Here is a 14824-nt window from a genome sequence, read left to right on the forward strand (position 1 = left end):
GCTGACTTCTGTGGTGAAGCATTTAATACCCCATTAGTTATTTAAAAAGCCAGTGAATGAAAGAAATCTAGATAACTTTTGATTTCTTACAGCTGAGGTATTTACATTTAGAAGTTACAAGAGACTATGACTGACTTATTCTTCTGGAGTCTTTTAACAGATCTGGGGTTCAGCACCATCAAAATTAATGAAAGAATTCTAACAAACTGGATTGCTGGTTTCTTAAGTGAGCTGATTTATTTATTTCAATATTTAAATAATAAAAGGATGCATATACAAGGGCTCTAGGCACCTTAACAATGAATATTGCAAGATCACCCTTGCAGCATAAAAACATTCTATCAGTCAGACAGGAATTCCACCAGCTAGTTTCTTGCAAAATATGCTTCTTTTCTGCTTCCTAGCCTAAGAACATGCCTGCAAACCTTCCCTAAAAACTTCCACGTTGAAAGCCAGAAAATTACCAGAAGTATCAGACCTCAGGGAGCAAGCAGAGAACTGAGCACCTTCCCTTAGTGTCCCCCTGGTTCCATGCCAGCTGTGGAACTGGCTGCTCTGCTCATTGCACTCCAACAATTGTCACAGGCTGAGTTGCCTTCCCGGGGAGCCCTTTCAGTCCTCAGACCCAGTGGATTTCCACACACCATGCCAGGTGTGGCATTTCCACACACACTGCTATTTTAGGAAGCCCTTGAGGGTTCAAGGGGCATTTTACAAGCAAACAAAAAACCAAAAAATCCTCCTAAATTATGTTTTTATATCCAAACCCTGAGTCTGAATGTTGTGGAAAAGGAAACCAGTGAGGACATCCACAATGAAGTAAGAATTTTATCATCTGTTCTGTAATACCTACACAAAGTGGAGTTTTATATTCTGTAAGAGGCTGTTTATCTGAAGTTACTAAAGCCTCTTAAAAGATTAAACTGAAATATCATATGTATTCTGGTTTATTTCTATGGAGATTTTAAAAGTACCTACTTTAAAAGGTTACATTCATGTTCTGTGCATTTAATTCTTCTTGGAATTTTTAGCTTTTGATAATAAATCAGCAGTTATGAAATTTCTCTCTGTATATATGATCTACTGATGCTCTTCCATGACCTTGATAAAATGAGAGCAAACAAAAGGTAACAAACTAACTACACAGTTACATTAGTACTATGCTAATCTAGTTAGAAAAAATCTAAATGCATCAAATGTAATCTAAAACAAATTTATTAAGGCAATGCCACGTCTGTAAATGATCTTACTGAAATCAGTGTAATCAGACTTGGTATGTCTCAGCAGGCAACGGGTGTTATTATTTAAGAATATGAGAGATGGCTTGTAATATGCTGTGTGGTTTTTCAATATTGTTTCAATTCCAGAAGCAGATTATTGCACTTCTTTATAAAAGGACTGAATTTCCTTCCTCTGATATATAAATATCTGCACTTTTGTTTAATAGGGAGGCTAACTTAATATGCCAGTGATTATTTCATCAAGATGAATTTATATAGCCACACTCCTGCTTAATATTAAACACTCTTTTTTTTAACTGTATGTTAGGCAAACAACAAATTTATTATCTTCTAAATAAAGGACTATATAGGTAGTATCATATTTTTGGAAAAAAGCAATATTCTTTAAAATATTTCTCTAAAATTCTATCCTTCCCAATATTTCTTAAAATTGAGATGAACTATTGAAGGAAAAATGTTGCATTTATTGTTGTGTTGTAAAATATATTTCTGTGTTCCAAACTTCAGCAAAAGAGAATTCCATTAAGTGTGTTCGTAATATAATCTCTTTTTTTCTGTGGAAGAATGAGGAAATGTTTTTCAGGTTTTTTCTTTGTAATAATTTTTTTGTCCCAGGTTGATGTGATAGACAAGGGAGAAAAAATAGTGCTTAAGAAAAATAATACTTATAATTATATTAAAACAGGATATTACTTTGTTTTTTCATTGGTTCTGTTTTGCTTCCTTCTCAAAGACTTTAACTTGAAATAAGAAGTGAATGTGGGGCAAGGATCTGGAAATAGAAGAAAAGTTAAAGTTCATTAATGCAGAATGGGAATGCTTTCTTGCCACAGAATCAGGATTTTGTATGAGGAGATTGGCTGACTCCCGTGGCCTTCAGTCAGCTTTTCTTTATACTTTCTGTTCTTAGTCCTGACTCACCAAGTCATTAACAGCTCAAAATCAGATTGCAGTAAAAATTAAAAATAGTTCATATGACTGAACTAAGAGTCAAGAAGTTAATGATGAACTGTGAAATAAAGCATTTTTAATCAAGAGATTGATTCCAAGATTGAATCTTCAGATTAGTTTAGAGCCTAAAATGGGCCTGAATTTGATATTGTCGTTCTTGCTGCCCGATCTTTTTGTCAGGGCCAGAAAGATCAAGTAACGGTTCTCTCCTCTCCATACAAATGTCAAAAGAGGACCACGTCGTCAAAAAAGAATTGAAGACTAGAAAGAAAAGCTTTGAAATGTATTTGATGAGAGGAGTAGCTTTGCTTAACTGTAACCAAAACAATAATTTCCTTGGTGATGTTGCTACATGTATTTTAAATAGTTTTGGATTGAATGATGGAGGAGTCCTCAAGACTCTGGTGGTCAAATAAAATCCAAATTATTTATTATACAGAGATGGTAAAGGCTCACCTAGGTATGCAGAAAATTTTTCTGTCTCATAAGTGGTGGATCAATGTGTTATGGAATACTTGCTTGATAAATCTGTGTCAGTAAAGACACATTCTGAGATGACTTTTTTCAGGCAGGAGACAACATTCTCTTACATGCATTCTGTCAGATGTTTTTGAGATACAGTGGGCTGTTCTGCTTAGAATTCTCCAATGGCTGGCCCACTTTAGGATCAGCTGAAACAGAAAAAGGCAAAGGCTTTGATTCTCAGATGAGCTGTGTCCCCCAGAGCTGTTGGCCATCTCTGCCAATACTGGGAAGGTAGATCATTAAACTACTTTTCTGATTGTTGCCTGCAAAATGGAACATTAAAATTTCTGCTCTAGCAGTGATGAGTGATGACTATAGTGAAGTATAGCCTCTGTAAACTCCCTGCAAAAGGAGCAGAGGGGCTTTCACCCGAGTTTAACTGATCCAGGTTAATAACCCCAACCATATCATTAGTTGAGCCCCTTCTTTCAGGATCCAGACAAGTGCTTTAGAAAACAGGTGAATGATACTTTTGAAGCACCCGTTTCTATCCATTGCTTATAGAGAGATTGTAGGGTGATGAGCTCAGATGTAGACACATAATTTACCACTCAATCCCACACTGCAGAACTATGGAATTTTGAAAGCTGTGGAAAGGATGAGGTAGTGGTCTTAGAGACTGACTCCTGAGGCAGCATTTTTACAAGAAGTTGTCAACTGCAAAACAGAGGTGAGCTGGCATCTATTTTAAAACTTCTGTTGGTGCCATCTGATAAAAGATTATTCTTCCATTCTTCAGTCAGAGCCAAATTATTTACTGCCCTCCCCAAGTTTCTCCTCTTTTCAGTGTCAGCATCAGCTAGGTAGAGTTAAGGAAAAAAAAAGTGGGAAAATTTATGAGGGATTACGTGTTAGAGGAGTTTGTGGAAATAAACTATTTCTTTCCTACATCCAAATGACTTCTACCAGTGATCTCTGAATACTCAGCTCTATATGTCCTCCAGGACTAAAGAGGGAGAAACTTCCTCACCTGACCAGAGGCCTGGATGATCTGGAGAGTTCACTGAAGGAGAAAAATGAGATTTGTGGGCTGATGGAGAGGAGAAGACCTAGTATGATGGAGGTTTGTTCTGTATTTTCATCATAGCCATGCTGGACTAGGAAGCCCTACTATTAAACTGGGATTTTTCTGACTTGAAATTTGTTTCTAAGTTATTTAAATCATGAGGGTTTCAGTACTCAGTTTTTGATTTATTTGCTTCTTTATCTGTTTGTATTCTGGTCTTTTGCATTGAAGGACCAGAATGGATTTAAGGAAGCTAAACACAAATAGCTGATTGGAGATTTGATTAACCCATACTTTTAGTAGCTGTCACCTCTACCACATAAATTAGTAAGGTGACTTCTTAGGTTACTCAAAAAATAGATGGAGACCTTTTTTTTCATTGACATCATATTGCCATGTTATCTTTTTCACTACCCCTGAATTTTTTACTGGGGCTTCCGTTTGACGGAGCTTAGCTTAGGCATGGGAATTTTGTGTTGTAGGGTGGATTTGACCATTTCTCTGTTAATAAATGAGGCTCTTGAGGGACAGAAGAGGGGCACTACCAAGAAAAAGGGTAAGGAAAAATATCTTGTTGATCTGGGATTAAGGCAAGGAAGCAGGAGGTGCATCTGCTATTACTAGCAAGCTTGCAAAAGGCAATTTGGGGTGCAGACAGACAGTGTGTAGGTGCAGATTCTGCTTTTCCTTTGTATTTCAGCCCTTGATTGCACAGTATTTGGTTCCAGTCATGCACTGCTGTGAGTTGCTTCTATTTCTTCTCTGTACAACACTGTGGAGACAGAGGGAGGGAGCCAAGCTCAAGGACACAGCAGCAAATAGAGAGGGGAGTAAACTTCTTTCCCTTTCATGTTCAGTCCTAGCAAGACTTTGCTCTTCTTCCTGATGTCAGTCTTTGGACAGGACCTGTAAGCACCTGCTGGCCCTCTTTGTTCACATTACTCTGGATGAAAACTGGTGGAATGTTGTGTAAACTCATTTACATTTTATGAGGGTATTTCTTCACTTTTAGATACTAAAAACTACGGAAGAGGGTAAATCAGAACCAAAGAAATTTATTCTTTCATGGTAAAAGAAATTTTAAATTAAGGCACTCTGTCCCAAACTCCCTGCTGGTTGTGGAAAGGGAGATGGCACAAGTCACTTAGTGAGCTAGATGATAAATTTTAAATTCCTTTCACAATATTATTTAAATATGTATTTTTTTCAGTCTGAATAATTCCTAACAATCTCGCTTGCCATGACCAGAATTCAATGTTTATTAAACAACTTTCAAAAAGAGATTTTAGAACTTAGAGGCACACATTCTTTTTGGTCAAATGAATGATCTCTGTGAATTTTGGGCCTGATAAGCATATTATTTAGTGTAATTAGGCAGTGATCTGAAGAGCAGAACTGTGTAGGAAGCGAATGGTTTGCCTTTCCTAAAGAAACTTCTCTGTGCATTTGTGTAATGTGAAAGATTTTTCTTGAAAAGGTTAAAAAAAGTTCTAATCAACTTCTGTACATTATGTAGAACTTCATTTTCTAAACTCTGCAAAAGAAAGTTTCATATTTAATGGGAAATCATGAATTATTCCATTTATTATCTACTTCCTCCTTTCAAAGACATGATCTGGATAAAAGGCGGGGTGAATAATTTCAAAAAATACAATACATTTTTAATGGGAAGGTGCAAACTACAGATTCTCATGACTATTAGCAAGTATAGAGGAAACAGAATTTTACTTGCAAAAACTCATCAAACTCTTGCAAAGATAAAATACATGACATACTTTAATAAAGAAGAACACAGTGAGCTGAAGTTTTTCTTTTTTTATGTAACTTGTTGTTTTTACTAAGTCTGGTCTTACGGGTTTTTAGTGCTTTCATTTCACAATAGTTCAACAATATTTACTACTGAAGATAATGTACAAGCAGTACACAACTGAGTTCTATTTTTAAAACACTCCATAAAGGTGAAGCATCTCTAACACACAAAAAGAGACTGAGATAAAGAAAGATTGTCTAATCTGCCTTGGTACAATCATGACTTCCTTATAATTTTCACAGTGAATCCTGCATTGTGTAAAATCCTCATTTTTCCTTTCTTCTCAGTCTCTGTGTGGTCTATTTGTCCTTATCCTACTGAGTAAATGCAGCTGGAGACTTGAATAAGAGATCTAAACAAAAGCAGAAGTACTGTAGGAATTGTTCATGTCAATACTGCAATAAATGCAGAGCCTCGTATGGGTCATAACAGCAGCTTGAAAGGTTACAGAAAGTAAATAATTATGTTTATCTGTCTTGCACACTGTAAAAGAAACTTGCAGAGAAATATGATAACTGCTTTGTTATCATGCAAGTCAAATGGAAAGGATTCCACTCTCATGTGTTTCTAGCTCTCAGTCCATCAGGTCAGCTTTGAAATAAAAGAGAGAAGTTGAGAAATTTTGATTAACAGTAGTCCATAAAATATGGTTAGAATTACTTTTGGTTAAGGAACACTATTACTCTAGAAAAAAAATTTTGGAAAGATTAAAGAAGTTTTTTGGTTTGGTTTTTTTTTTTTTTTTACTGATTATGCTGGAAATAATCACGGGTGTGTGTACTTTTGTAAGATGAATATTTTTATAAGGGTAGAACTTTTATCTTTATTTTTAGTGTTTTCTTTGCATTTATATTTAGGGACAGAATATTTCAAAAGTTCATTGTTAAATTTATATTTCCATTTTCTGGGTTAATGAGAATTCTTAATTATTACAGTGCTTACATTCATTTTAGAACACTTTTTCTGTGTCATCCTTTGATGTTTATAATTGATTAATTTTTCATTTTGCGTAGCTTTGAACAAAAGGGAGTTCAATATATGTGTTCTTTGCGGGATCCTACTGACAGGGTGTGCATCCACCTTTGATTGTATGATTTAGGTTAAAGTGAGGTTTGACAACAATCCAGTGACTGAGGCAGCAGATGAAAAACACTGCATTGCTAAAGCTGATAGTTCTTGTACCTATATATATTGTACAAAGTAGCTACATCTCTTTTATATATATATATGCTTTATTTTCATCTTTCTATTAAAAGTTCCAGATAGCTCCATAAAGCTTTTCTTCTTTAAAAAATCTGTATTGTTACAAATCAGTTCCAGGAGATATTCTTCCCTTCCACATATGTACAAATTATCGTGCAATATTTTTTATTTATAATTAGAATAGAGAATCCTTTTTATAACATTTGGAGATTTGTGGATTTTATTCTTTTTTTGTAATAGGATATTAGCAATTTCAAGTTTGTAATTTGGAATTAAAAAGCAGGCACCCCACCCCAATGTAATTTAACACTCAGCTTTAGTAGTAAAATATTCTGAAGTGTAAGCTAACTGTCTATTACTGCTTAATGGCATTTACTGTACTGTCATATCTTTTTTTAATGAGATTACTATAGTCTACAATTTAACATATTACCATCCAGTAAATATTTCATTAAAAGAAAAGTATTTAAACGGACAGTCTTTAAAGCAGGATTAAAGAGGCTGTGCCCTGATGCAGTTAAATAGCTTTGTATCAGTAGCAGTACATGGTACTGAAATGTGCTGAGTGCCTGGACCATCCGAGGGCTTGACGTACCAAAATACTTATGTGGATAAATTTTCACAGAGAATTGGGATAGCACAGGACTTGGATGTGTTTTTAAGTCAGCTGTGGTGGGTTGCAGCCCAGGGATGTGGCAGTGTAGACATCAGGAGTGTGAATACAGAGATTGACACCACTGGAACCTGGTGCTAACAGCAAATCCTCACCTTCCAAATTTTCCAAGTGTTTGCATGAGCACTTTCTGTGTTCAACAATTCCCTGCAAAAACTTTAACTCATATTGAGTGTAGTGTTGCAAAACTTGGTTTTTTTTGACTATCCAGCTATAATTAAATAGTAATTCCTCTTTCAATTCCTAGGCAGAGCAGCCTGAACTTATAAATTCTTACAGCGTATTTGGCTTTTTTTTGTTTTATGTACTATGTTTGTTTCACTTAATGCGTATATTTTTCAAATTTTAGGGAGGAAATATTGATATTTCCATGTTTATGATGTGGTTTTTTGCATATGAGTTAAGCAAAAAGTAGCTAAGTATTCACATACTTTATGTAATCTTAATTTTCTTGTAGATTTATAGCCAGGAAATGGGGAAGTAAAATACATTTGTTTAAATAAACTTAAGCAAAAATATCTTTATTATTTTTTCATAATTTTGTGATGCTTATCTAAGGGATTTATATCAGTCATTGGCTTGCCAACTGCAGGAAATCCCAAGTGGATGGAACCTATTTGAATACAGTTTTTAAACATTATAATAATTGGTAGAGTAATTATTTTACACTGAGAGTACACTTTAATATTTTATATACTCTCGTTGTTTAATCCATGCCATTTTGTTCATTACAAAATGGGATTGCTACAGTACTGTACAACTACTTGTATTGTAATCAGCAGCAGAAATTAACTGAAAGTATTTTTAAGCCCTATAAATTCTAAATATATGAAACCTAATATTTATATATATATATATATATATATATGCCATCTGAAAATAGTAGTCTTCTGGACTTGTTTTGCAAATCTTTAGTTGACCAAATCAGACAGGAGGCATGGAGAATGAAGCTCCTGATAAATAATCCTGTTCTGCTATACTGATTATTTTGATTATTTCTAACACCAGTTCCTGCCTCTTGACCTCTTAATTTCCTTTTTCTGTTCTCTCTTTCAGTGTAAAGGCTAGAATGTAAGTAGCCTTATTGTAGAGGATTTTAAGTTGAGGGGAATGTTGTGTGATCTCCCAGCATTAAGAGTCTTGTAAAAGTGTAATACCATGATATAGGAAAGGCCTCGAGACTGGAACAACAGTGTAATTTCATTAATCTCACTGAACACTTACTATTTATTATTCTTACACTGGTAAAGGCAGATTAGAATCAGATTCCTGTGATTTTTCAACGTGACTCTAGATTGTTTTGTAATAGCAATGATAATGCAAAAAGAAATCCACATAAGGAAATTACTGAAGTAGCTGTATAGTTTAGGAAAAAATTAAAATGTCTATAGCAATATCCAGATACACTTAAATGAAGCACAGTGTTAACAACAGCAGTGCCTTTTCAAGCTCACAGATCCACATTCAATAAGTAGTTCCTTCCACCTGTGATGTTACACGGCACAAAAACATCACCTGTACCAAGGTTCCACTGAAAAGGCAACTTGGAGTTTTGGTTATTTATTTGGTGCTGAAAAGTCTTGTGACATCATGGCCCACAGACTCTCAGAAACTCACAGGGTTTTTCAGCACTTTCTGATGGAACACTGCATCACAGTAACTGCTGGTGCAGGACCAGATCCACCTGGAGCTCACTGCCCAGCTTGTGTAAATAAACATTTAGCAACACCAGCAGGTAGCAGCAATGACAGAAATTAGTACACAGACAGAGGATCTTGGTATTCTTAGCATCAGCTGGGCTCTGCGTTGTGGTTCTCATCTGCTGAGTTTCATGGAGGAAGAAACCCAAACCAATTCTGCTTTAAACTAAAACCAGATTTATTGGTATCTTTGTTTTAAGCATAAATACATAGAGATGCTCCAAATATATTATTTTAAATTGGTTTGCTTTAAAACAATCCATCTGAAACCTTTTTCTCTGGCGTGGTCTCACGATCACTCTGGGGGAGAGAGGACTCCGGGTTTGCAGTCACATCACATTCAGTTTTGAAATGAAACCCGGCTGATCTTACAGAGCTGTGGGCACACTCCATGGCTCGCAGGGGACGGTGCGGGCCAGGGGAGCACCTTGGTGGCCCCTGTGCCCTTTGCTGCGCGCCGGGCTCCGCGCATCCTGCCTGCAGTTTCCCACATTTCCAGTAGATGCCCCCAGAGACCATTAAACCCCGGGAACAGCTCCGCTCCGAGCGAGGCAAAGGGCAGCCGGTCTTCTCTCCTCTCGCTCCTGCAAGGAACAGAATTGCTCAAAGGAAACCTCAAGTCGGCGCGGACGAATGCGGAAAAACAAACTGGCTTGCTTAACAATAAAGCATAAATTGTTAGGTAGCAAGATTGAAAAGTGTTTAGTGTAAGGTTGCTTATTAATGTAATAACATGCTACACTAACAGTGAGATTTTATAAAATAAATTGCAGAATCGTGGAATATCCTGAGTTGGAAGGAACCTTAGGTATCAGGTTTTGATATTTATGTTAGAAATCAAGTGATCTTTAGTTATTTAAAATGTAAGTTGTTCTGCTTTACCTCGGATTTTACATGCTGCATGGCATCATAAAAAGCAGGATGCAAAGTGTTTCAAGGATTGAGGATTGAGTGTACTTTATTTCTAGGTATCAGGAAAAGTTTACTGCTGTCACCTACAAAATGCCTCTGTTCAAAAGAAGTGTCTGATGGGGGGAAAAAGACCCTGGAATTTTCATCTGGAAGCACCTTGCTAATTGTACCAATTTTAGATTTCATTGCAGTGTCAGGCTATTTTAGGTGGTACAAATACCATTTATACCCATAATACCATTTATCTCCTGCCCAATTTTATTGTTTGTGTGTGATCAGTCACTTGTGGCTTATGTGTTACAGGAATAACTTAAGGAAACAATAGTATTATTGCTGTGTGCTTTGTGCATTATAACTGAGATGACTTTTGCTTTTATGCCACTAAATTTGAAGGGTTTTACAGTAGATACCTTCATTGCTGGTGTGCTAAAATCAGTTCTCTTTGCCTCAGAAAAAAATGTGCTCTGCACAGTAGGATTACCTCAGCTTCATTTCAATTTCTCAATTAATTTGGATGGGATTTATTAAAACACTCTTGATGCTGTTTTTTAAAAATTACATGTTTTACTGTATGCTTTGTTTTCCTGTACTGGTTTGCTAATAATGCTTTCTTGTGGGGAAAATGTGCTTTGACTTCAAGCAAAATACACCAGTCTACAGAAAATAACACCTTACATGGACACAGTTTTTCTATTTGTATGAATACAGGTTCTGTGCTCAGTGAGTGTGCAGTGAGTGTTAAAAATTACCTGAATGACATTTCGGGTAGTGACTGCTGAGATCTTTTAGCACTGCTTCCTTGTTTACTTCCAGTACATCTCCTGATCTAATGCATGCATGCACACAAACAAACAAAATGTGGATCCCATTTTATAAATAAGCAGGCATATGTGTGCCTGCTATGCAGATTGTTATTCCACTTCTCTGAGTTATATTACTGTAGGATTCACTCCTAGGCCTTTGGAAGTTGGTAGGAATTTTTTACCTATGCTCTTCAGGGTTGGAGTTCTTTATTACATAAAATTTTTAACCAGGAAAGAAAAAGGTATTCCATATTAAAAAATAGAGAATATATTGCATGGTATTAGCATAGTATCTTTACAGTATTTTGAAGCTATACACTGTACATTTTGTATATGTCAAATATACCATACTCTAGCAAATCAAAATTTAAATGTTTAAGCATATTTCTTGTATACTTTTATAAGATAAATGTTGGTAATTTTATGGTGCAGAATAGATAGATCTTTTCCCTTATCTGTATGAGCAGTATGTGATTTTCAATCTCAAAAAAATCTATTTATATATTAAACACAAACTCAGTACTGTCTGGTCTAAATTGTATCAGGAATTTTAATATTTTTATGCTCAGTTCTGCAACTGAAATGTGAAAAATGCATGTGAAGGATTAATGTGGATCTGTGTAGTAAGAGATTTTATTTTAATTATGTCAAATATGAAATAATGCAGATTATTTGCTTCCTGCATCTTACATTTCTGTCTATTTTATTGACATTTAGCTAAGAAGTTTTTCACATCACTTCAATTTTATCAGCATTGTTAAAGAATTGCAGTAGCTCTTTTTAAGATCAAAGTATTAGTCTCATTGGCCTATTATTTATTACACCTGAATTTATTACATACACTATAAATCTCATTTTTCAGAATTCCGTATTTATTTTGAAGCTGAGATAATTTGAATTTAAATGGATTTTAATCTAAAAGGACAGCCTTGAAAACAGTTTGGAAACTCAATGGTATATAGAAGATAAAAGTAACACGTCTGGGTCCTTGCCATTTTACTGAGGTAAAGGTTGGTTTTCCCAGACTGGGCAGCCATTCCTGCAAGCCTTTACATCTGTACCTTTGTGTTGCAGTCCCATTGGACTCATAGTTTTGTCCAGAACAGGACACAATTATTGTTTCATGCCATATAACATAAATATTTTTATTATTTCCATAAATAATACCTCCAAAGGTGTATACTGTTAGTTTTATCTTCTATATACCATTGATTCCACAACTTTTCAATATGTACATCTTATCAGAGTTTATGAAGGCTCTAACTTCAATAAAAAGTCATCACAACATCATTTGATAGTAAAATTGAGGAGAATTTATCAAACTGTTACATCACTAACCAGCTGAAGTTATGTGCTAAATGGAAGAAAAATAATATCTAATTATGTTTCTGGCATAGCATTTGTTTTACATTTTTAAGCCAAGCCATCCTGTCCTACAGCAAAACTATTTAATGTATATATATAACAACATATACAGATAATATATAGCAACATATATATAACATATAATAATGGTGTTATCTATAACAACACAGTTGTTGTTTTGACATGTGCCTCAGTTTTCCTTGTGCACTATATTAAAGCAAACTAAGGGTTCATTGTGTTTTCATGAACTAATGTAAACATCGGGGGGTTTCCCATCAGTCAGCCTTTTTTACCAAATACTACCTAAAGAATACCAGTGTATTTTTTACCGTGTTTTCAATGTGTATATTGGTATTTATTGATTATTGCCATGTTTGCTTCCCTAGGGTATGGCATTTGCAACCAGATTTTAGCAGATCTCTTTTTGAGCAGGGGAAATAATACCCACTCCCTGCTGCTGAACTGCAGAGGTCTCTTCCTGAAAGCTGTTGTAGTTATCTGCACTTATTTGGTGAGGTGGAGAACAGAATACAGGTTTAAAGGCTTAAAATCTCCCTTTCTTATTCCCAGTTACAGGAATTCATACAAGAAGAACATCTGCATAGACATGCTGTGCCAGGGTTATCACAAGTCCTTCTCTGAGCTCCTCACTCTGATCCAGAAGTGGAATGCCTTCAGGGAGGCTGCAGGGCCTGGGTCAGCCATATGGCATGAGAAGTCCCTGGAGGAGCAGCCTGATAAGCTGGATCAGCTTTACCACTTCCTGACCGGGGCTGAGGCAGCCCAGCGAGCAGGTAAATGGGGGGATTGTGGGTAGCAGAGCAGCGGGAGCCGCAGCCGCCAGTGCCTGGGGGAAGCTTCCAAATTGTTTCATGTATGAATTTGAAACGCTACTGCATCTTAGCACATTGCAGCCTTAGTCAACTGAGCTGTATTTATAGAATAAATGATTAGGAACTGCGGATATCAGGAGAGGTTTTGTGAAGGAAGGGAAAAAAAGGGGGAAAACATGTAGAGTGCATTTTGATATGGTCAGAAATGTTTGATGTATTTATAGCTTTGATAACATCTCAATTGTTTTCTCATAGTTTCATTGTTTATTGTTTTTCTTCATCTATTGATTTGAGTAGCTGGTTTCGTATTAGAAAAATTTAATAGGTGAAATGCTGTTTCACACGGTAATAGTTTTATAAATCTGTTTTTATTAAATACCCTGTCTGCTAACTGTGTTTGGATTTGTGACTGACTTAAAAAGGATTGTGAACATGTCAAATAAAATACAGCACACAGATGTAACATGCCACCTGTGAATTACTGGATATTAGTGAAGGCATAACTCCAAATTACTGTATTTTCTCTATTGCCTACTATTTACTAAGCACTCGTATTTATCATTTCCTTTTACTATAAATAGTATAACTTACTCCATCTTTCTCCTTTGGAATAATTGTAGAAATGGAAGCAAATAAAGGTCTAACTGCAATCCTGTTTCATAGCTGAGTTGATTTCACAGTAGTTGTCTTATTTCAAGTTGCATTTTGATTATTACAAATATGAAAACCTACAGTAAAGCCTGTGAGTTTGTAATCTAAGCTTTTTGAGGGAAACTCAGAAATGGGAAACTTCATTTCAAAAAAGGACCAGCGAAAGAAACCCTTTTGGCACTTCAAAAAATTGTTAATTTTAAATGTTTATTTTATATTTGCCATGGAAGCTGAAATTGTGTTTCTTTATTTAATTCACTATAATTCATGACAGGAAGTCCAGCCAGCCATAATTGGAAGGAATCTTCAGCTTTGCCTGGAGTATGACTAAAACCAGAAGAGACACCCCTGTATCTTGCAGAATACAAGAGAGAAGTTTGGGGCTTGGACTGCCCTGGCAGAAGCATTCTGCCAATATTTGATGGTCAAAAAGTACAAGACATGGCTTATCTCGATGGGGCTGCTCCCTGCAGCCAATTGAGAACAGTTTGCCTGCCTTCAGTGCAGGATAATTTGCAGTGTTACAAGCTGATGTGTGACAACAGAAGTGGCAAAGAGGCTCCCAGAGAGGCACGGCATTGCCAAATGTGCAGTTCCTGCCTTTCTCTCACTGAACCCAGCATTTCATGTGTGCTGGTCTCTGTAAGTCTTTCACCTCTCTCAGAGACGAGGTACCACCAGCAGCTGCCTGATTGCACCTTGCCTCTAGGAGAGAGTATCTCCCAACTTTTCCTGTTGATTAAAATGAAAGAAGAAAAAAAAAAAATAATGAGGACTTAAGTGTTGACAAGCTAGGTCAGGGCATAGTTTGTTTTGATTTTTTTCACCAGTTTCAATGCAAACCTTTTCACTAATGTTTATATAAAGTGAGATTTGAATTGCCTGGCACATGAAGGGGTGGATGGTAATTTCTGTTGCAGGTCTGAGATCCAGCAGTGCTGTGAAGATTCACATGAATTGTGCAGCTCATCAAAACACTAATTCAGTAGCTCTGCTAATCCAGTTACTCTCTGATTTTAATCAAATTGCTTGGGGCTCTGCCTTATGATCTCCTGACAACTCCAGTTGACACCATTTAAGAATCATTCAGCAGTTCACCTCAGCTGGAACTTGCCATGATGTAGCAGCCACAGCAGCAGCTGACCTGCATT

General features: G+C 36.1%; 1 protein-coding gene across 1 annotated transcript in view; it reads left to right on the forward strand.

Annotated features, from left to right (window-relative positions):
- Window positions 1–14824, forward strand: part of TTC29 (tetratricopeptide repeat domain 29) — a gene marked incomplete at both ends in the record, with an annotated part of 101797 nt that overhangs the window by 2912 nt on the left and 84061 nt on the right. Inside the window, one exon of the mRNA XM_083861976.1 lies at window positions 12760–12983. Within this exon, the coding sequence (XP_083718102.1) occupies window positions 12760–12983 (224 nt within the window). The remainder of the gene's footprint in view (window positions 1–12759; window positions 12984–14824) is intronic.

This window comes from Zosterops lateralis (assembly GCF_965231275.1).
Source record: "Zosterops lateralis genome assembly, chromosome: 5".
In the NCBI taxonomy this organism is placed as follows: Eukaryota; Metazoa; Chordata; class Aves; order Passeriformes; family Zosteropidae; genus Zosterops; species Zosterops lateralis.